This window comes from Mycteria americana, chromosome 6, assembly GCF_035582795.1.
Source record: "Mycteria americana isolate JAX WOST 10 ecotype Jacksonville Zoo and Gardens chromosome 6, USCA_MyAme_1.0, whole genome shotgun sequence".
Classification (NCBI taxonomy): Eukaryota; Metazoa; Chordata; class Aves; order Ciconiiformes; family Ciconiidae; genus Mycteria; species Mycteria americana.
The window spans coordinates 24,985,993-25,007,142 of record NC_134370.1 but is presented as its reverse complement, the minus strand read 5'-3'; the positions used below and the strand labels follow the sequence as shown (position 1 = coordinate 25,007,142).

At 38.1% G+C, this 21,150-nt stretch overlaps 1 protein-coding gene across 2 annotated transcripts in view; it reads right to left on the bottom strand.

Moving 5' to 3' along the window:
- Nucleotides 1–21,150, bottom strand: part of VCL (vinculin) — a 65,141-nt gene that overhangs the window by 37,614 nt on the left and 6,377 nt on the right. For both annotated transcript variants that reach the window (XM_075505127.1, XM_075505126.1), the window contains exon 2: nucleotides 4,330–4,400. In XM_075505127.1, the coding sequence (XP_075361242.1) occupies nucleotides 4,330–4,400 (71 nt within the window). The remainder of the gene's footprint in view (nucleotides 1–4,329; nucleotides 4,401–21,150) is intronic.

Below are 21,150 nucleotides of genomic sequence, written 5' to 3'. Positions count from 1 at the left end.
AGAATCAAACACATTCAAAAGTTTTCAATAGAAGTTCATTGCTATGGTGAATTTTCTAATCCCTGTATTATATCACAACCTAAAAAAAACCCCAGCTTTAAAAAAAAAAATGTATATTTATTTTTGAGGCATGATTACAATAAAGCTATGTTAACACCAAATACTTTGTGGAGAAGACACAGGTCATGGTATTTCCAACCATACTACTTTTAGTAGTCAATCAGCTTCATTCCTGTTAGTGTCATCTTTACGAAGTGTGAGGAAAAAAGTTTAGCTTATGCTAAACTACCATTTTAGTTTTTAGGTTTTAGGATTGACGTATGCTTTTCCCAGAGATGCCTGCCCAAAAATGCCAGGCAATGCCTTCGATGCTTGAATAATACTCGTTTCAATTTCTAATCACTTAAGCTGTAGTGAGTTTACGCACTACGGTTCAGATTAATTGCAAGTCTAGAAATATAAGTTAAAAAGCAAATATTTTACATTAACATTAATTGTTAATACAGTTACCAGCAGTGCAGCTCCAGCTTGGCTACCAAAATAATATTACTATAGAATAGCATTACTGCTTCATTTGTTAAATGAGTTTGCATGTGCAAGTTAAATGCAGACAAATTTTTATTCTCAGTGTAAACAAATCAGGTGTTATCCTATTCTTTGCCTAGAGATTACAGCTTTTTCCTTCTTTACAAGGGAAGTATAACAAGTAATATGAACACATTGCAAAACATCTGATGTAAATTACATGCATTACTCATACTCCCTGGTGATTAAGACAATTAAGATAAAAAACACAGCATTTTTTTAACTCTAGGTCAATAGTTCCAATGTGGTTTATGTCAGTAGCATGCAAAGAGGTGCATGATAGCTTCTCAGCAGCCAAACTGTTTTGCTGCACAATCATACTCCTACTGAAAAACTTTACAGATTACCATCATAAATATTCATTATGAACCCTCAATGCCAGTCTCAGGCAAGCCAAAACCCAAGTCTTTGAAAAGAATAAACAAATCTTCTCCCTCATCCTCCAAGAGTAGTTCCATCAAGACTGGTAGCCCTTTTGAATGGACAAAATATGGACAGGGAATGCGGTGCTAGCGCATGCACGCTGCTCCTTACCCCATCATCCGTGTGCCAGTACAAGTTCTGCTGGAGCACTCCCTTAAAGGGGAATGCCAATTACTGAACTAACACTTTATTAACAAAAACCCCTCCCTCCCCTCAGGAAAGGAAAAACCAACCCTCATCTGTTTCACTTCCTGCATCCAAATCCTAGCCTTTAATGCAGGAACAGGTAAGACTTCCTTGGCAGGTCACCTGTGACTGTCACTTGCCCCTACAACACAGATATCAGTGACAATACACTCCATAGTGTTAACAAGGAACTGTTAACATGTACTAGTTCATTTTGATATAAACTCCAGATTAACAAAAAAACAACAAATGCAATAGAATATCATTCATAAAGGCCACCGAACATTCCTAATTCATGTTACTGCATCTAGGATAGTTAAGTAAGTACTATGTGAAGTAGATTACATTACTGTGACAGATAGCTTTGTTTCCCATTTTTCATTGTCTCACAGTTCAAGCAGCCATGAATTGCTGCAGAAAAAGTTCTTGCACCCAGCATAAAGTAGTACTATTCAGAAGTGCTTGTATCACATCTCTACAGTAATTTAACTATTTAAGTCTCCACAATCTGCTAAGTGTTGATCAAAGACTGGTTGCAGTATAGCAATTAAGAAAATCTCTTTTCCTTAATCCTTTACTTGTCTAGGTGAACAAGAAGCTGGAAATTAACTAAAAACTCTACACATCCTAGCAAATGAGCACAATCAAAATTATATGTTTGTATACAACTCATCAAGAAGCAAGAAAAAAGTTTTGGTCTCATTTCAATACATAAACAGTCCCCTCAAAAAAAAAAAATTTTTTTTTTTTAATCAAACCCCTCTACATCCGGACAAGATCACACACCAGGAACACAGCATAATAAATACTGTAGTGGATTATATCAAAGGCCCATTTAACTCAGTATCCTGTCTCCAAAAGTAGCTGCAAGTAGATGCCTAAGGAAGGTTAAGAACAGGATAAGCATTTATCATACTTCCTCTGGGCGCTTTCCCATCCTCCAACTATTTTCAGTTCTTGGGATTTCCTGCAGTTTGTCTATTTGATAATGCACAATGGATTCCTCTAAGTACTTATCTATTAACCTCCAAACCTATACTAATCATTTTAACAGTACATAACTTACTATACAAAGAAGCTCTCCCTATTGCTGGTTTACAAACTACTAGCTTAAAGCAATGCTCCCATCAAGTTCTTACACAGGAAGGGAAATGCAAGTTTCCATCTTCTCCACGTAACTCATACTTCCTTAGACCTTTGTCAGGGCCCCAATCCCCTCTATCACCTTTCCCAGGCCTACTTAGCTTTGCCTTATACAGAAGCAATTCCATACCTTTGATTGTTCTCAAAGTCCTTCTATGCGTTTTTTCCAGTTCTACTACAGCCTTTCTAAAATTTAGGGACCACAAGTGCATGCAGTGCACATTTAGGGACCACAAGTGCAGCATTCAAGGCGTGGGAGAAAAACACACAGTGACATTTTGGTCTCTCATCCTTTGCTGATAAACCTAACATTTGGTTTACCTTTTGACTGCTACTGAGCGTATAATGGATGCTCTCACCAATGTATCACAGCTCCAAGACCTTGCTCACTATTAGTAATGGTCAGTTCAGAGTCAATCATCCTATCTGAAGCTAGACCTGCTGCTCATGTGTGCATAATTTCAGACCTTTCAAAATAATTTCCTCCACACTTAATATCAAATCACTCAGTTTAATAAGGTCCTGCTGTAATTTCTCAGTCATCCATTAATCTCACTACCTTGTGTAAGACTTCGGGTCATCAGCAAGTACTTTGACTCACAGCTCATCCTGGTTTCCAGAGCATTTGTGAACATGGTGAAAAGCACAATCCCAGCAGAGATTTCTAGAATCCTACTGACTACCTCCCACCATTGTCAGGGTTAACCATGTAATTTTTCCTTTCACTTTCAATTTTCTCTTTTCCATACAAGAACTTTTCTTATTACCCTGTGGCTACCACATTTTCTTAAAAGCCTTTAGACTTTGCCAAAAGTTTAGAAATCAGTGTATACTGTATCACCTGGATTACCCTTATCCCTGTTTGTGATATTTCTAAGAACACCAACAAATTTATAAGGCAGAATTTCCCTCCACAGAAACACTGTCAATTCATCCAAAGCAAATCATATGTATTTGGGATCTGTTAATTCTCCTCTCTAGTACAGAATTTCTAGTCATTTGCTCTAAAGGTATATCAGACTTATAGACCTCCTGTTCCCCAGATTCCCCTAGAAAGTTTCTCAGGCAGTAGCATCACCTTGACTGACATACCAGGTGGTCTCAAGTGAGAGACTGTACTTCACTAATAATTCAGCTATTTTATACTTAAACTCTTACACTAATACCACCTGGTCCTAAGAATTTTTTTAATCATTCATTTTGTGAACCTAAAATGCAACAAACTAAACCCTTTTTCACTGCCTAACAGAAATTTTCTCTTTAGACATCATCTCTGTTCTCCATTTCAGTATTTTTTAGTTGCCTCAATGCTTTCTTGACTATCTGCCTGTTTTGTGCTTGGGAATACAGTAAAATATTCGGTCATTCTGTAAACATTGGACAACACTAATAGAGCAGTCACGACATTCAGTAGGTTGTAGGGCAAAGTCACTTCAGTGAAAGTTTGTCAGTTGGCAGTAAGAAGCTTGGCAATTCCACAACAAGAAGTGATATATGATTTTTAAGACTTAGGTCAGCAGGAGCAGAAAGTCAGTTGTCCTTGACACTGGGCCATGGAGTTAAGAGCGTCAGTCACTGCTCTTCAAATGTCTTAGATTTCCAGGCAGCTATGTCATGCATCAGCTGCCTATACTGACAAACTCACGCTTTTCCACCAACCAAATTAATAGAAAATATTGAGAACACCATGTTACCTCTGACACTGTTAGGCAAAACTACAACAGCACATAGGTAAGTACCATTGTTACTTTGAATTTTTTTTTATTTTTAAAGGAATAAATATCCTAGATATGTACCCATATATATATAGAATGTAACAGGAAAAGTCACTGTTGGCAGAAAGGTCGTTCCTGACAAAGGTCAGCCTCAAGACCCCAAAGTGCCACTCAAGAGTATTTTCTAATCAGTACAGCAGAAATGAGTAACAACAATCTATCATTGGAACAGGTTTCCTGTACCTACAATAGAAGATTTACAATAAAACGAGTTTACTTGATAAATGCTGGTGGCATATCCCTTTTCAAGATCTGGTCTTCTGTTGTCTGCACAGTCTCTTTTCCAACCTGCAGGAGAAAGAAGTCATACTTAAGATTCAGAATTTCACTGTAAAGCCTAGATGAAAACAAATAGCAAGATAGCAACAAAAAATTTGATTTGTACTAATAATAATTCCTTTCACTACATTTGCTGTTGCTGTGTCTATTTTTGAGACCACTATATACTGTGGTTAGTCTAATGCTTTAGAAATCATGTTGTTTCCTGCCAACACATCCACTAAATTAACTGGGGGGCGGAGGGGGAGAGACACTTTTCCCTCTTCTCATTCTCCATAGAAACAATACTATTTGTTTGCTACACTTAGTTGTAAAAACCTAATCACTGTGAACTCTGTAGGCTTCCCTCCCTCCTAATCCCCACAAGTCAGAAATCAGGTTCAAAGTTAAAAAAATTACCCCATTTTGCTATTCAACCTAGTCTATTCGAAAAATGTAGTCAATTACAGAGAATACACTCCACACCATCCTTTAGGCAAAAATAATTATGCAGAAGCTAATAAAGAAAAAGATAGAGTAAGATCTGGAGTTTTCTATACACTAGCTCTTGTGTTACACAATAGAAGTCTTTATAATTGGTAGCTGGCTCTCTGGACTGTGAGATCACCAACTTGACAAAATATTTCCAGATCCTTTGTTGACTGTATTTTCCAGCTGAATAAGCTATTCAGAAAAGCATCACAAAGCAGAAGGTCTTTAACCCAGACACTAGTTTGTATTAAGAGCTGCCAGTGCTGCTCAAGCTAGACAAGATAGCCTTGAAAATCCCTGATCAGCTGGTGTTTAAAGATTTGCTGGTTTTTGACAGAAGTTGTAGTGTGCCAGTATGCACAGCACTTGCCAATTCTAAAGCTGTACAGCCTTCCAGAAGCACTATTTCCTTGCAAATTTATGGTGCTTGCCAAAAACTATCTCCCTAGTCTGGTCCTTTTCAGAGGGGCTTTAGAGAAGTACATTATTTCGTTAAACATGGAGTAAGCCTAGCCTATATTTAATTTATTTTTTATTTAATGTATTAGTACTACACTCACAAGTAGTCACACAGATATTTATAAGTACTGAAGGGAAGAGCAGAGAGGAGGTTAAAGGTCTTAAATTTTATGATAGGTTTCTGTCTCTTATGGTCATTGTAGGCTCACAGCCATGCCCCATCCTAGTGCACAGGACTGCAGTGTTGCTTTGACTCCTGAACTTCATGGCAATGCCTCAGGAACACAATTCTAAGTGTATCTCATGCCCTGTTTCTTGGGACAGGGTTACATGACCTACCAGAGAATGCGCCTGCTTTATTCTAATTATTTCCATTGCACTCATGAAACATTTTTTTTTAATATTTCTCACATGTTTTATGCACACGTGCATGATAAAGATGACACAGACAAGGAGTAGTTTGAATAAACTTTGGATTAGACGTCATTCAGACAGAAGGCTGGCACTAGGTGAAAGTGAAGAGTAATACTTTATTTCCAGAGAACCATTGGGAGGAAATCCCATTGCCTTCAAGATTTTTTTCTTGTGGCTGTACCAATCTGCATATAGTTCAGTTTGTTTAAAAAAAATATTTCTAAGGATATACAGTTTTTAAAGAATGCATGAAAAATAAAGCTTACAACAGGGAAGGCAGCTTCAATTTGAAGGCCATTCTAACACTCATTATTGCTATTTTATGTTGAACAGTCAGTCAGGAGCAACCAAGAGACAATTTCTGCTCAAGTTACACCACATTTGATGCTGGATGTAAGTTACTTCTAGTTTTATTAGACCATACAAAAAGCATTTCTTCCTTCAGTCTGGAAAGCATAAGATATATCTTCTTATAAAAGAGACTAAGGTAACTACTCAAAGAAGAATTATCAACTAATTATAGATAGATACACACTATATATGCACTTTATATATTTATACACACACACAGGTGGATATTCTTTGCTATGCCTAGCTAGGATCTTTAGTCTTCAAATGAAAGAAATATATCGGATACAAGTCAACTCCCATTTTCATTTTTTGTGGGGAGTTTTAACCTCAAAATTTTCCCGAAACAGACACGGTCTTTGTCGTAAACTCCAAAACCAGATCATTTCTCTTCCAAGTCCATCACAAAGCAGAAATACTCATTCCTCCAACATCCTCAGCACTATACAGCACACAGACAGGACACAAGATTTCAGGCAGTTCCCCACGAGGCTTCAATTAAGAAGGTCCCCTACCTTTCTAGAAGAAAGGACTTTTTACCATCTTTTAAGCACCAATACAGCACATGCTCACTGAATCTGTTTAAACATAAAACCTTGTGGCTCAAAGGAAAGCATTTCATATTTACATAGCTATTAATTAACCTTCCCAGAAGTTGCTCTTTGCATTTGTAGCCAAGCTATAGAGATGGAACGTAAAGAACAAATGTACCCTGCATACCACTTAACAGGGAAAGTCTCAAAACATGAAGCCACATTCATGACTAAAAATACAGAACCCCAAAAGTGTTTTGTGGGTTTTCCTTTTTAACTTTGTGGTTAGGGGGACTTTTTTTGTTTCTTACTTTTTGTTTTAATAACATCCGGTTTCTTCAGACTGAATTTTACATGGGCTAAGCAATTTTTTGACACAGTACAGTGTAACACAAGGTAGACATTCACTCAACTCTACCTTCTCCATACTCCAATACCAAGGGAATGAAGATTCCCCCCCCCCTTAAGATGCAATATCTACACATTACATATTTCAGACAGAAAGCTTGTTGAGCTTCATGCCAATACAGAACGCTTACCTGGGAAACCTGTATTTTACTTCTATCCAACAGTATACATGTGGAAAAAACAGGATTCCTACTTGGGTTTCAGATATTCTTACCTCCAAAGATAATTTTTGCCTAACTAACTGGGAAGCAACAGTCTCTGTGGAATAGAAGCTTCTGCTTTTAAGTAATACTGAAGTGGCCATTACTCATGGTTCCAAAGAAACTGCATTGGATAACACAGTAAAGAGACCATAACTTCTTGAACACTGTACATGCCCAGAGCAGCACAGAAGGGAAGCTCTCAAGCAAAACTTACCAAGACAGTTTCATAGTTACAACTTCTACCCATCCACATTTGTTTCTGTACTCTTTGGAAGAGTAGGGGCAAATCAGATGAATCAAGATAAAGAATGAGCTACTTCCCTGCTTGCTCCCTGCTATTTAACAACTGCAAACAAGAGGGTGACAAGTCTAGAAATTTAAAGGAAATGGGCACAAACAAGTCAGAAGGCATATATGGCCACTGAAAAAGCCTTCTAGGAATGCAGCTAGGAGAACCAGGAGGAGATTGAGATTTCCTGCTGCTTTTGGCTTTTAACCTTGCCAGTAGGTCACATGCACTCTTATCTCCCACTGATTAGTAGAAGATCAGTATGTTCTAAGATTCCTGCTGGGGAGTATTTTCTCCATGGAAAAGCAAGAAGAAACAACTTTCTGATCAGGCTGAGGTTTTTCCTCATAGCCAGTTTTGCAGCTTTTTGTGCTGTCTGCTTCTACTGCAGAAAAGACAAGACACGAGCACCACACAAAGTCCCTTTCCCATCTTCTTAGCCTGCTGGATATAGCAAAGAACAGCTGTCCAGTGAGAAGGGGAAATAGTTTCAGCTTTTGTAATTCTCCAGGAGTGTTTAAACAAAGACACCACGAACACCCAGTAATATCTAGTTCTCTTAAATTCTAGAAGTTTGAAACTACAAACTGCATGTATCATATAGAATAAAACACACAAATATTTAAGATGAGAGTCCGAAGTTTATTGTTTGGGGGTGGGTTGTTTTGGTTTTTTTCTTTTTAAAAAAAAAATTGTCTGAATGCCTATATTGACAATACCAATTTGCCAAATGCTGGAAGTGAAATTTTCCTTGCAACTTATATGATTTCCCCAGTTAAAAAGGAAGACCTTAGAAGAATTACTTCTTGCAGTGTTCCAGAAGCTAAAACATCTGTCATTTTAGCAAGGACCCTAAGAATATTCCTCCATCATCATCCAGTGAATACATACAGCCCTGGCTATAACACCAGCAGAGCCCCAGGTTTTTCCCCAGGAATAAGCTACAGTACGAGTTTTGCTTGACAAATCAAAGTACCACCTAAAGTGATCTAGTCTGTATGCTGTAAAAGCAACTTTACCAGAAGCCATCTCCCATTAAAATCCAGTTGCTGGTTTATGCATTCTTCCATATTTTCAAGCTTCCAGGAAGAATAGTGACATGACAATGGGAGTGTTAAATCTCACATCAGAAATCTGTTGTATGTCATTGCAGTTCCATGAAGTTCTCTGCAACTTCTTTCTCAATTTCTTTAGATGTCTGTCCTGAAAAAATAAACTTAAGTATTTGCTATAAGTCTACAATGACAGCAGTTTGTACATTGCATATCCATGTCTAGAATCCATCTCAAAACATAGTTGCCAGTCCTTTCCCCCCACCCCACATTTTAAGAAAGTAAAACTGGCCTAAATTTCAAGACCATGAACAATCCATCAAACAGAGCTAGAAGCAAGCCAAAGTTACCCCAAATTTATGCCTACTCCTTCCTGGCATAGATGATGTACATTTCAGTCCAGACTAAAAAAATACAACATAGGCAGAGAGAACTAAATCTTCATGAAAGCATTTTGAATTCAGGTGACAGACTTACTTACACATGGCAATATAAGGAGGGTGTCTTACTCACACATGGCAATATAAGGAAAAGGATGACTGAAGTTAATGGTATCCAGTTTCGTATCCTACACCTTTCATGGAGTTCATCCCTCCCCACAAGGCTTGTCCATTGAAGGCCTAGAAAGCAAGTCCTTTATCTCAAACTGAGTTCAGAGACAGTTTGTTTCAGTGGGTTCAAAAGTGGCAAGGGCTCAATAACTACTTCATAATTGTTCGGTTTTCCCTTTGTGAAACCAGTCATTGGAGGCAAATTACATGGAAAGCTTTTGGGAAGAAGGTCCAGCAGCAAAAGAGAAGCAAACGGGACTTAGTGTTTACCATCATTATTGTCAGTCACAGTATTTTAATTGCAACCCATTCTCTGTTTTTATTTACACTATCGGGCAGATCCAGTTGTTGGTATTTCAAGCTATTTCCCTCAACTCTTAGAATTACAGCTGTTAGAGTGAATGTAGTTTGATCACGCCATGGCTCTTAGCTACCATAATCCATGTGGTAAATGTTAGCAAAACAGAATTGCATACATCCTGGCACAGCAGCAAAGCATAAAGTTTTACCAGACACAAGTCAAACAGCTTTGGAGTACATCATGAAATTTCTTGGTCACACCTAAATTTCACAACTCAAAAATTATCATCAGATGACAACAGCTTCCAGTAAAGATAGAACTTTCTGCAAACTGTGAACAGAAGAGACAAGCAATGTTGAAGTGCTTTTAGAAAAATCTAAGTGAACAGCTTTACAGGTTACTCCACACAATCTAATCTTTCTCATCTAATAAGACTGAAGAAGAGTCAGTTATAACAAGGTACAATAATACAACTCTTAAAAAAAATTTTATCTTTTTCCTTCAGAGTCTCTCTTGGAAGCATTTAAAGCAAATTTCCAATTTCTTCATCATTCCACTCTCATCTTGCTTTGAATTATAATTGGGATTCATATGTCACTTGCAATTAGCGAGTTTAACACTGTTTTAAGAAGCTTTAAAAGTTTTTCTACTTATCTGTAACAGAATAGGCTAATGCAATTATAGAGATTGAAAAATAAGTCCAAAGAAATATGCAGCTGAATCTCTTCCTGCTTCTAGTTTACGCTAAGCAAACAATGCACATATACTACCAGTGACATAAGTCAACAGGACCACTTTTCCTTCAAGCCAGGCATGAACCTAAAGAGACTGCTGAATCAGAGCCTACCTATTTTGCCTTTCAGTTAATATGGAAGCTGTGTACTGGCTCCTGGTTTTCTATGATTACCCTGGAGACTGCATTCCAGGCATAACAAGGTACAATTTCAAAGTCATCTGGCAATAAGTCAAGTAAATTGGAACACTCCAGCCATCTGGTCCCTAATAGCAGCAAACTGACCTACCTGTCTACACTTGTGATTAAGACAAATTCAATTGGCTTGAGGCTAAGGAAATCCTGCTGTCCAAGTAATACATAACTATGAAACAAGAACCATATGGAAACCAGAAAGTGACATCATTTGGGTACCAAAAGATTTTTATTCATGCTGCTATTGTCTATTAACTCTGTTACCAGTACAGAGCTGAGGCTTGGATGGTTTAGCTAATTACAGGATGCACAATTTAACATAAAAGAAACAAAAGCACATACTGATTATGTGAGACTTTTTACAGAACAATTATAATTTGGTAATTAGTTCTTTTCTCAAGAGAAGAGTTTCTACTTCTAAACCAGTACTTCCAAGTTAAAACTACTTTAAGGCATTATAACTCCACTTCAGTCAAATAACATAAGTCAGCTCTGACCTTTGAGCATATACAAAACTCACCTGGAAAAATAAGGTACAGCAATTGTCCTCTACAAGTGAGATTCACAGCTGCAACTAGCTACTTTTACCTTACAAGGAAGTCTAAAGAAAGTGCCTCATACCAAACAGCATGCAGACTCCAAAAGCTCTTCCAGTTCATTTCCATGTACCCAGACCTGTGAAACACCACTAAGTTTCACAGCATCTCTTAACATAAATCCTGCTGCAGTTGTATACACAGATTAGTACTGTAATAAAAGATAACACATGCGATATCATAGAGCTAAATTCTCTCCTTATTCAGATGCTTGTCTGAAAAGCAAGCAACCAAACACCATGATGCTGCTGGTAGGTTTGCATCGTCTTTGACAATCTGCTAATATCTGCATGCTGGAGAAAATTTTGGTTAATAAGAATCCTGCCCCTTCCCCCCCTCCCCCCCAGTAACTGAGATGCATCCTGTCCCTGCAGCCTTCCAAGTGTTAAGAAGAAGTATCTAGAAAATTACTCAAGATTAAGTCTTTTTGGTTCTGTTAGTAACAGAGTAATAAAAAGCCTCACCATAGGAAGTTCATAAATCATATCAAGTGGAAGAAAGATTTCTTCCCAAATACAGCAGAGTGGCCTGTGAGAATTTGTATTTCTAATATAGATAAATATTGTACTGCACAAAGTCTCTAAGCCAACCCAAGCTACAGCTTCACATAGGTAGTAACGGACTTTCCCCCCAGGCTGTTTTTTTCCTTCATCAGAATGACAAACTAAGTTGGAGGTGGTATCTGTAACAATGTTATTAAATTGGTATTTCACTTATCGCTGTGTTAGCACAGAAAACATTAAAGGAGGTGAAAAAAGAAAAGACAAATTAGTATGTATTCTCTGTTACTTCTTGAGTAAGTTTCAGATGCATAACAGTAGAGAAGTTTAAGATGTCTGACTAAATCAGGTGCAAGGCAGACATCCACTATAAATGCTTTAATTTCACTTTGATAATTAGTTAACTACAAAATCTGTTATTTTTTATAACCCATTTTACTTCATCATTGATTTTAAGACACAACAAATCAGAATAAAGACTCACTTTTAGCACCCAACACAGGCGATGCATTTATCAGTAGATAAACGGAATAATACTCACCATGCCATCATTTACATGACACTGCTTTTTAACATGTTCTAAGTGTAACTATTTTGCCAAAGCCACTGTCATGAGACCAGACTTTACTCTAAGCAATTCTGAAATTCTTACGACAATTCCCCCACCTCTTCCCATGACACTGTTCCAAGTCACTGAACTTGTTCTCATCTGCCTGTCATAAGTGCTGGCTTATTTATCTGCAGCCTCGTCAAACAAGTATCTATTTCCATTACCTTGATGGGTTACAAAAACTAAAAGGGCTTAGGGCTAAACAGCTTATTGAGGCAGAGAAGGAATACATAAAAGATGCTACCTTACTTTACTTAAGTCAACCTGCAAATGCAGGAACTAGACAGAGTTTTGGCCCACATTGGCTTTGTTTAATCCTAGCGTTTCCCTCGAGGGAAACATACTCATCCAAAATTAGCTTTATTGATAAAGTAACATTTTTCACTGAGTTTTTAATATAATATTAAAAATATCTTCATATGTTCACTAATACGTGGTTGAAGCAACACAAACTCACAGCAGTTACCTTTTGGCGTAAGCCCTCCCACAGTAAATGTTTCTTCACCAGCAAGATATATACTAACATGGTATTTCATAGTAATTATCCACTTCTGTAGCATATGGGACAATTCGTCTTTCATAAGAGTCTCATTTTACTTGACTAACAGTTAATTCAAGTGTACAATAAGTTAACAGTATAAATCATCGCTCACATGTTAAGTGTGATGTTTTAATTAGCTACAACAATATCTAGTTACATTAAATAGAATAAGGAGTAGAAATGGTGGGCTGTTTTCCAAGTGACGGTGCTCATTTACAGCACCATTAAAAACTTAAGCGTGTCAGAAACTTGATATTATGTGATTATTTTCCAGCTTGATTTTGCCTTCAGTTCTCCTGATCACTTATACCAGCTCTGCAAGGAATTCAGCATGTAGAAGATGACCCACTTATGTGCAGTCATCACAAAGAATTTGCAAACTATTAATAAGCAGCCACTCAGCAGAAATAAGTGATAGAGGATATTAAAAATCAAAAAAAGAAATGTTTAATCTGGCATTAGTTCTGAGCTAGATGAAGACTTACTCTGCTGTTAAAATTAGTTTTTAATAAAACTTAAACTTACAATGTGGTCAAGTAACAAACTACGTTTCGTATCCAAAAAAGCTTTAAAAACAACTCCTTTCAACAGCATTTGATATTTATTTCTTGACTCACACTGAAAAAGAAATTAAGCAGTAAAGGCTAATAAACTATGGCATAGCAGCAGATGTTACCAGTGTAGTCAATCTTCTACTACAGGATGACATGACCAATAAGAGTGGTATAATCTAACTAATTCCTAGTTGTCAGTGGTTCCTTTGAGAAATTAGGTCTGTAGAATGAATTAAATGATAAAAATTCTCACTCAGAACAATTATTGTCTTCCTTGTCATCTTAATTAGAATCTACTCTTAGCCACTTTTACAGTCTACATTCAGCCATTAAAACCTATTTCCACCCAAAACAGTGCTGGAGCCAGCCTACTTTTAAAACAGTGCTTTGGACTAACATTAATGTACATTACATTCTACTTATCTATGTTCACCCAATTAAAGCATTATGAAAGCATTAGTCTTACTCTTGCAGTCCCTACTGGAAAGCTTAGTTCACATAATACTGAAACCTGTGGGACTTTTTTTGTACCAATGGATTTGTTTGGCCCTATTACTGTAGACAGTAGCATCTGAACATGCTTGATGGGATGGACAGACTTTCTCAGTGTAGCTCTGTAACGTGAAGCTACTACTATTCTCAGTTGAAACAAAGGGAGAAAATTAGGTAGGGTAAGCAAGCAACTTGAAAGTTACAATCCAGTACATACAAATATCTAGGCTAAAACTGCTTATTTTGTTAAGTTCCCATGACTGGAAAAGCTGGCCAAAATCTGGTTTCACCTCTTGCATACAAAAGGAATAATCCTAGTCACCGTTAGTTTGAAGTTGTACAGAAGTAAAGCCTCTATAAGCCTGTCTTAAAAATTAATCTTTAAATTTGACACTGAATCATAAAAAGACATCAGAAAGTTCAACTTAAAACAGTTTTTTCACTGGAATGTTAGCAGTTTAGAGCTCCATTGTGCCAGGCACTGTACAAATACATATTATCTAGTCCACATACAATAGCAGACCATTGCTGTGTCACATTAGAAGAATTTTGAAAAAAAATCAACTCCACATTACAATAAGGATATTAAAGTGCCACCAACACTTGATAGTATATAATTGCTACCACTTTGAGAAGTTATAGGTACCATTTCTAACTACTTAAATCCTTTTAGAAGTTTAATAGAAATTAATGAAAAGTCCTTTAAATCTTTGTAAGGTAAAACACATTTAGATATGTAGTTCCTTTACCTGCTACAAGAACATTTTTGAAAAGAGAAACAGCAGTGTTGCTGCCAATCTGACTAAAAGCATCTCCTATAACAGGAAGCTACACTTGTTCCCAACAACACTTTGTCCTATTTGAGGAAGCTGCTCCACATTTAAAAGCAGCGGAACAGAAGAGAACCACTCTTTTGAGCAACCATTATCCTATATAAAGAAATACTATAAACTATAAAAAGAAATACAAGTTTTTGGGCCAGCTAACAAGCAAACTGGAAGATCTGTCTGAAGAAAGGAATTACACTCAATTGTGAAAGCAGAAGCTAGATCCATCAAGTTTACAGACACCCCCTCCCCAGTTTACTTCCTCCATTGCCACACAATAACAAGGTTAGTTAGCAGCAGCACCAAAATGTTTTAAACTAATAAGCCATGTGCAGGAAAATTTGCTCTTTGCAAGAAAAAAAGTGCAAGACAACCATGTAAAAATCTGCCACAACAAAGGCTAAGCAACAACTCTTTGTAGCAGTTAGTAAATGCTTCAGAGTCGTAACGTCGCTTTAGTATTTCACTATCCTGAGTAATTGGAGAACAGGTCAGATACTCCAACTGCCCCCCCTCCCAAATTGGCAGAGCAAGATTATTATGCCAGACATTACCTTGCAATTGAGAGACAAAACACTTTATATTCTATAGCTTTGAACTACGATAATCACTGATGTCAAGCTGGGAAGATTAAAAAAACAGATTAACAGAAAAATACATTTCTTCCTGCTGCATGGGGGATGGGGTGGGCTCGGCTGGTCTGACAGCTCAAGTGCCAGTGGAGTCTAGTCAGAGAGCTAAGGAATGCAGGTTTTCTCCAGCATTAACTTAAGAGAAGCAAAAGAAATGCTATTCTATTACCTTTCTTTTTTTCCAGAGAAAGACTGAAGTCAAGCTGAAACCCAACTAAAAGTTACTGAGGTTCCTACTCCCCCTTGATTCTTTGAGCAAAGGGAACTTTTTATAAGTGTGACCAAAAAAAAAAAAAAAAAAAAAAAAAAAAATCAAGCAGCACTTCTTCAGTTGCTACAGTTAAGTCTGTTGTGTGGCAGTTACTAGCCCTTCACAATCCAATTTTTTTTGTCATTCTATCAGGGTAAGCGAAGTAAAAAGGGACCTTTTCACTACTACTCTGGAGTTCAAGAAAAACTCCATTTGTTTATCTCTATTATTCAGCATAACTATTATGCTGTAAAAGCTGCAGAGACAGCCGGACTTGTGAAAGTGATTTTAGTGTAGTCCAACAAACACTAGTCAGTTTACTAACTTGTTCTCTTACCTAAAACCTCATAAAAGTTATGCAGGAATTTAAGAAAGTGTTTTTACCCTTGAGAATAAATTTTCTTTCAAGTATTAAGTGTTTTTGTAACCAAATCAGCTTTTGAAGAATTAGCTGAAGGATATTTAGACACATGTATACACATTCAGAGGCTGAAACACCTTTTTAGATCAATCTTCAGCAAAGTTACAAAAAAAGTAAAATTTTAAAAGCAGATAGATACACCAAAGAAAGTAACCTTTCCAGCAACTTCTGACTGGGTGCTTGAAGCAGCATTTTTTGTAGTGATAACCTCTCTGATAAACATTCAGTGCACCACACACTTCAGTATTAAAAACCTCTCCTAAGCAAGTTTAGATAACTACATGGATATATGTTAGCAACTGACAAGGTTTCCATAGAGTTTAAATAGGAAGGTTGAACATGCCAGCTTGTATACAGCTAAACCTATCACTGTTTCATTCAATTACATACTACTATGTCCCATTTTGAGATTAATAGTTTAACCATTCATTGCCTATGCAGAGACAGATTTTTTTACTCATAAACGAGAAGTGCATTTTTTCAAAACCTAACCGAATTTGTGATCAAATCCACCCAAAAACTCTTGCAACTTACAAGTTATCTGGCTGTCACACATACTGACTATCAGTCTGGTTGAAGTCTGTTTCTGCTCCTTCCAAGGAAGTATTTGTGCAGGCAAACAAAACAAGTCCTGCATAAGAAAAGAATGTTTTATTAATGCTTCCCTCCTCAAAAACAGTTGCAATATGCTGCTTCTTCCAAACTCAGGAAAAGGTTTGAAGACAGCAGAGGAAGCAACTCAGCTGGAATAACTGAAGTTCCACATGACAGCTTTTAATAGCTTCCCTGTTTGACAGGAGGAATCTTCAGACTCTTCTGCAGCTAAAGAGCTCATACCCAGAAAATGGCTGAAAGACTAGAATGGACAAGGAAGTTGATATGGACTTTCCTGGTTCAGCCTTTAACAAGCTTCCCATTTTGATGCACCTGGTCCTTACATTATATAGCAACTATTTGATGAGAATTTTAAAAAATGAAAGATGGAAGAGAACAGTCATTACTGTTTACCGTTACACAATTACTTCACTAAGGTGACATTTGTGACTTATCCAGTACAGGCCAGAGTGCTCCTCATCAATTCAGGGGTTACAGAAATCATCACCATCTCTCATACTGCTACTTTGGCACTTCTGTGCTGTTAGAAACAAGGAAGAACTGGTTGGGAATGCAAAGGTCAGGTGCAACCTTAGCTGCAGTGACCATGAGATGGTGGAATTCAGGATCCCGAAAGGAACAAATAAGACAAATCAGACCCTGGCCTTCAGGACAACAGACTTCGGCCTCTTCAGGGACCTGCTTGGAGTAATCCCATGGGATAAAGTCTTAGAAAGAAGAGAGGTTCTGGAGAGCTGGTTGATTTTCAAGGATCACCTCACTCAGGATGGTTCACCCTGATGAGCAGGAGGTCAAGGAAAGGTGGCAGAAGGCCTGCATGGATTAATAGAATGATCCTGACAAAGCTGACACGAAAAGTAGGCAAACAAGAGGTAGATGCATGGACAGGTGACTCAGGAGGAACACAGAGATGCTACCTGAGCATGCAGGGATGGAGTCCATCCCAAAGTCTATCAAGAGTCGAATCTTGTGAGGGACATGAAGCACAACAAAAAATGCATGTGCAAGTAGAGCAGCAGCAAAGTGAAGACTAGGTAAAATGTGAGCCCACTGCTGAACAGGTGGGGGGCCTGGTGACAACACAGAAAAGGCTGAGGTATTCAATACCTTCTTTACCACAGCCTTTACTGAGAAGATCTGCCTTTAGCAATCTGAGGTCCCCGAGACACACTGAAAGTTTTGCCCAAGGAAAAAGCTTATCCTCATGAAAGAAGATCAGATTACATTCACTATTCTGTGGGTGTAACCATTGATGGAAAATGCAATGCAGTTTTATTACAAAAGATCTCTTCATAAGGATTCTAAGCCAACAGCAACAAGACACAGAAGTTTTCTACAGGAACAGCTTGTTTCTGTTCTCCACTCTTTGCTGGAGAACCCTGACATGAATCATCAGTTTCCTACCCTACCCGTGAAGTCAGGGTACTGGGAAACTGTTCCGACACATGTTCTCTCAGTGAGAGAATGAGTTAAAGATCATCCTCAGTATTTAAGAGTCAATATGAGCTGACAGTTTCGGTAATCGTGGAAAGCCTTTGGGAGTTGAGAGGCTTTTTATCCTTCTTTCCCCTTTCATCAGCTATATTGTTATCCATTAATCATTATTCCTAATGTAAATAATTGTTCTGATGCTTCAGAACATTGTTTACTTCAGAATAACAGATTTGTTCCAAAGTGAGTTGTTCAGTACATTTTCACAGAAAACACTGGTTCTAGTCTCAGGATAGGGACAAGTACAAGTCATACCTCAGTAGACTTGAATTATTAGGCAAAGTAAACAAAGGATAGGTTTGCCCTCTCTACTGATTCTCTATCCAGTTTTTCAGATTCTTACAAATGCACTAGGGCCGGAAATTACTAGACAAACTAGACCTACTTCCAAATATTCACAGAATCACAGAATCATATAGGTTGGAAAAGACCTTTAAGATCATCGAGTCCAACCATAAACCTAACACTGCCAAAAACCATCACTACACCATGTCTCTAAGTACCTCATCCAAACGTCCTTTAAATACCTCCAGGGATGGCGACTCAACCACTTCCCTGGGCAGTCTGTTCCAATGCTTGATAACCCTCTCGGTGAAGAAAAATTTCCTAATATCCAGTCTAAACCTCCCCTGGCGCAACTTGAGGCCATTTCCTCTTGTCCTATCACTTGTTACCTGGGAGAAGAGACCGACCCCCACCTCTCTACAACCTCCTTTCAGGTAGTTGTAGAGAGCGATGAGGTCTCCCCTCAGCCTCCTTTTCTCCAGGCTAAACAGTCCCAGCTCCCTCAGCCGCTCCTCATAAGACTTCTGCTCCAGACCCTTCACCAGCTTCGTTGCCCTTCTCTGTACGCGCTCCAGTACCTCAATATCCCTCTTGTAGTGGGGGGCCCAAAACTGAACACAGTATTCGAGGTGCGGCCTCACCAGTGCCGAGTACAGGGGCACAATCACTTCCCTAGTCCTGCTGACCACGCTATTTTTGATACAGGCCAGGATGCCATTGGCCTTCTTGGCCGCCTGGGCACACTGCTGGCTCATATTCAGGCGGCTGTCAACCAACACCCCCAGGTCCTTCTCTGCCTGGCAGCTTTCCAGCCACTCTTCCCCAAGCCTGTAGCGTTGCATGGGGTTGCTGTGGCCCAAGTGCAGGACCTTGCACTTGGCCTTGTTAAACCTCATACAATTCACCCCAGCCCATCGATCCAGCCTGTCCAGGTCCCTCTGCAGAGCCTGCCTACCCTCCAGCAGATCAACACTCCCACACAACTTGGTGTCGTCTGCAAACTTACTGAGAGTGCACTCGATCCCTTCGTCCAGATCATTGATAAAGATGTTAAACAGAACTGGCCCCAACACCGAGCCCAAATATTATGGGCATAGAGTTCCCCCCCTTCTCAATTCAGTTTTGAGCTGCTAGGCTCATGTTTTAAGGAGATACTTACTGGTGAAATATTTGTAACTGAAAAGAAGATCCAGCTTTTATTTTATCATTTCATCTCTCCATGCAGCAAGTCATCCTGTATCCACAAAGTATATTCTGAAATCCAGATAGCTGCAATAACCACTCATCTGTAGTGCACTTCCATGCATCAACACGAGTTGTTACTTTAGACTCCAATTACAGGATGTTACTTAGGGTTAATTTTCTCTTGCCTGATGTCATAAAGATTAAGAAATTATACAATTAAACATTACAATTAATTTCGTGGATGCACTTATAAGTTATATAGTTATAAAGAAGATACTTGACTGTTCAAATTAGATAACAACAATGCTCCCTAGTAAGAGCTCCTATTGCTGTGTTTAAAGATAAATTCCAGGAAGGTTATCATTTTGCAGGAATTAAGAACAATGGCTGCAGAGGCAAGTTCTGTATCAAGAATTGTTTCTCGGCATTTGACTGAGCAAGTGATAGAATAGAATTTGTGTCACTAAAGGAAAAAAACCAACCAAACAAACACATTACATTGCAATGTTTCTTAAGATCCAGTTTGCCACTCTGACTTGCTTTCCAGAGTGAGAAATGGCAGCAGAAGATTGATATTACTAACAGTAGATACTTTGTCTTCATATTTGAGGTGAAAAAATACAAAGCCAGTAATACTTAGTAAAACAACGCAGTCAGAAACAAGCTTAGGAACAACACATACAAGCTGTAGAACAGAGAAGGGATAAAAAGCTAGTCTTGCTATATGTGAAGTCACCACCAAAAATTAAGCAGTACTCAAGGCAAGGACCGACTAGGACTGGCCTATTCTCTCCTTTGAAAAAGTAATTGGCAAAAAAGTGTCATTTGGCTTTTAAGAATTCTAGCAGATTTGGAACAAGAAACATACCCCTAGCATTTCCAACAACCAGTTAATGATTTCAGGCATGATTTACAGTAACTAGCATTAACACCACATGTTTGCTAACACATCTTTAAAACCACTGTTTGGTTCCGCCTTCCCCCTCCACCCCCCATCCTTGCAAAGACTTGCTTCATCAATCCAAATTCCAACTATATTGGGAACAGGAAGACACCTGTAAGTTATCCCGCTTATGTTCTGAAGCTACACATTTCTAAGTGTAAAAAATACTGAACCATGTTTTATTTGGTTCATTATTTTATTAAACTCTATAAAAGGAATTCCATGTCTACAGTCCAATACCACTATGTGAAGAAAAATATCTTCTTGTTTCAAAGCACAAAGCAAAATTACATGACACTTTAAAGTTATGAGAAGTCAGGGACAAGTACAAATCGCTAAACATTGGCCCTTAATATGGATTTAACAACTCTTCCCTCACTGCTGTAATTCATTTATGCAGCAGAAAGTATATGTTAAGTTTTCCAGAGGAGGAGCGGCATACACCATATTGTTGGCATATGGAATTTCTTAGTCCAACTGCCACTTTAAGGTTATCCATTCCACAATAATATTCTGTTTTTATGCCCAAAAAGCAAGCTGCATGTAATTACTAATGGAGGCATTCACCATCTCTATGGACATTTAAAGGAACAGAGAACAAAAGATTCCTTTTAAGGCTGATGGAAGAGACTGGTATAAATTAAGTCTCCAAACATAACAGAACAAAGAGATTATTCCATTCAAATTGGAAGCTGATTTATCACTTATGTAAAGATAATTCCTAACAGATAAAAGCAAGAAAGAAGTTTATGATGTGCTTTTGTTATTACAAAGTTGCTTTCTGTCTGATTAATCATTAATCACTCTTCTCCCTGTCCCTCCCATGCATACACCCTAATGGGTTTTATCCACTTTCTCAG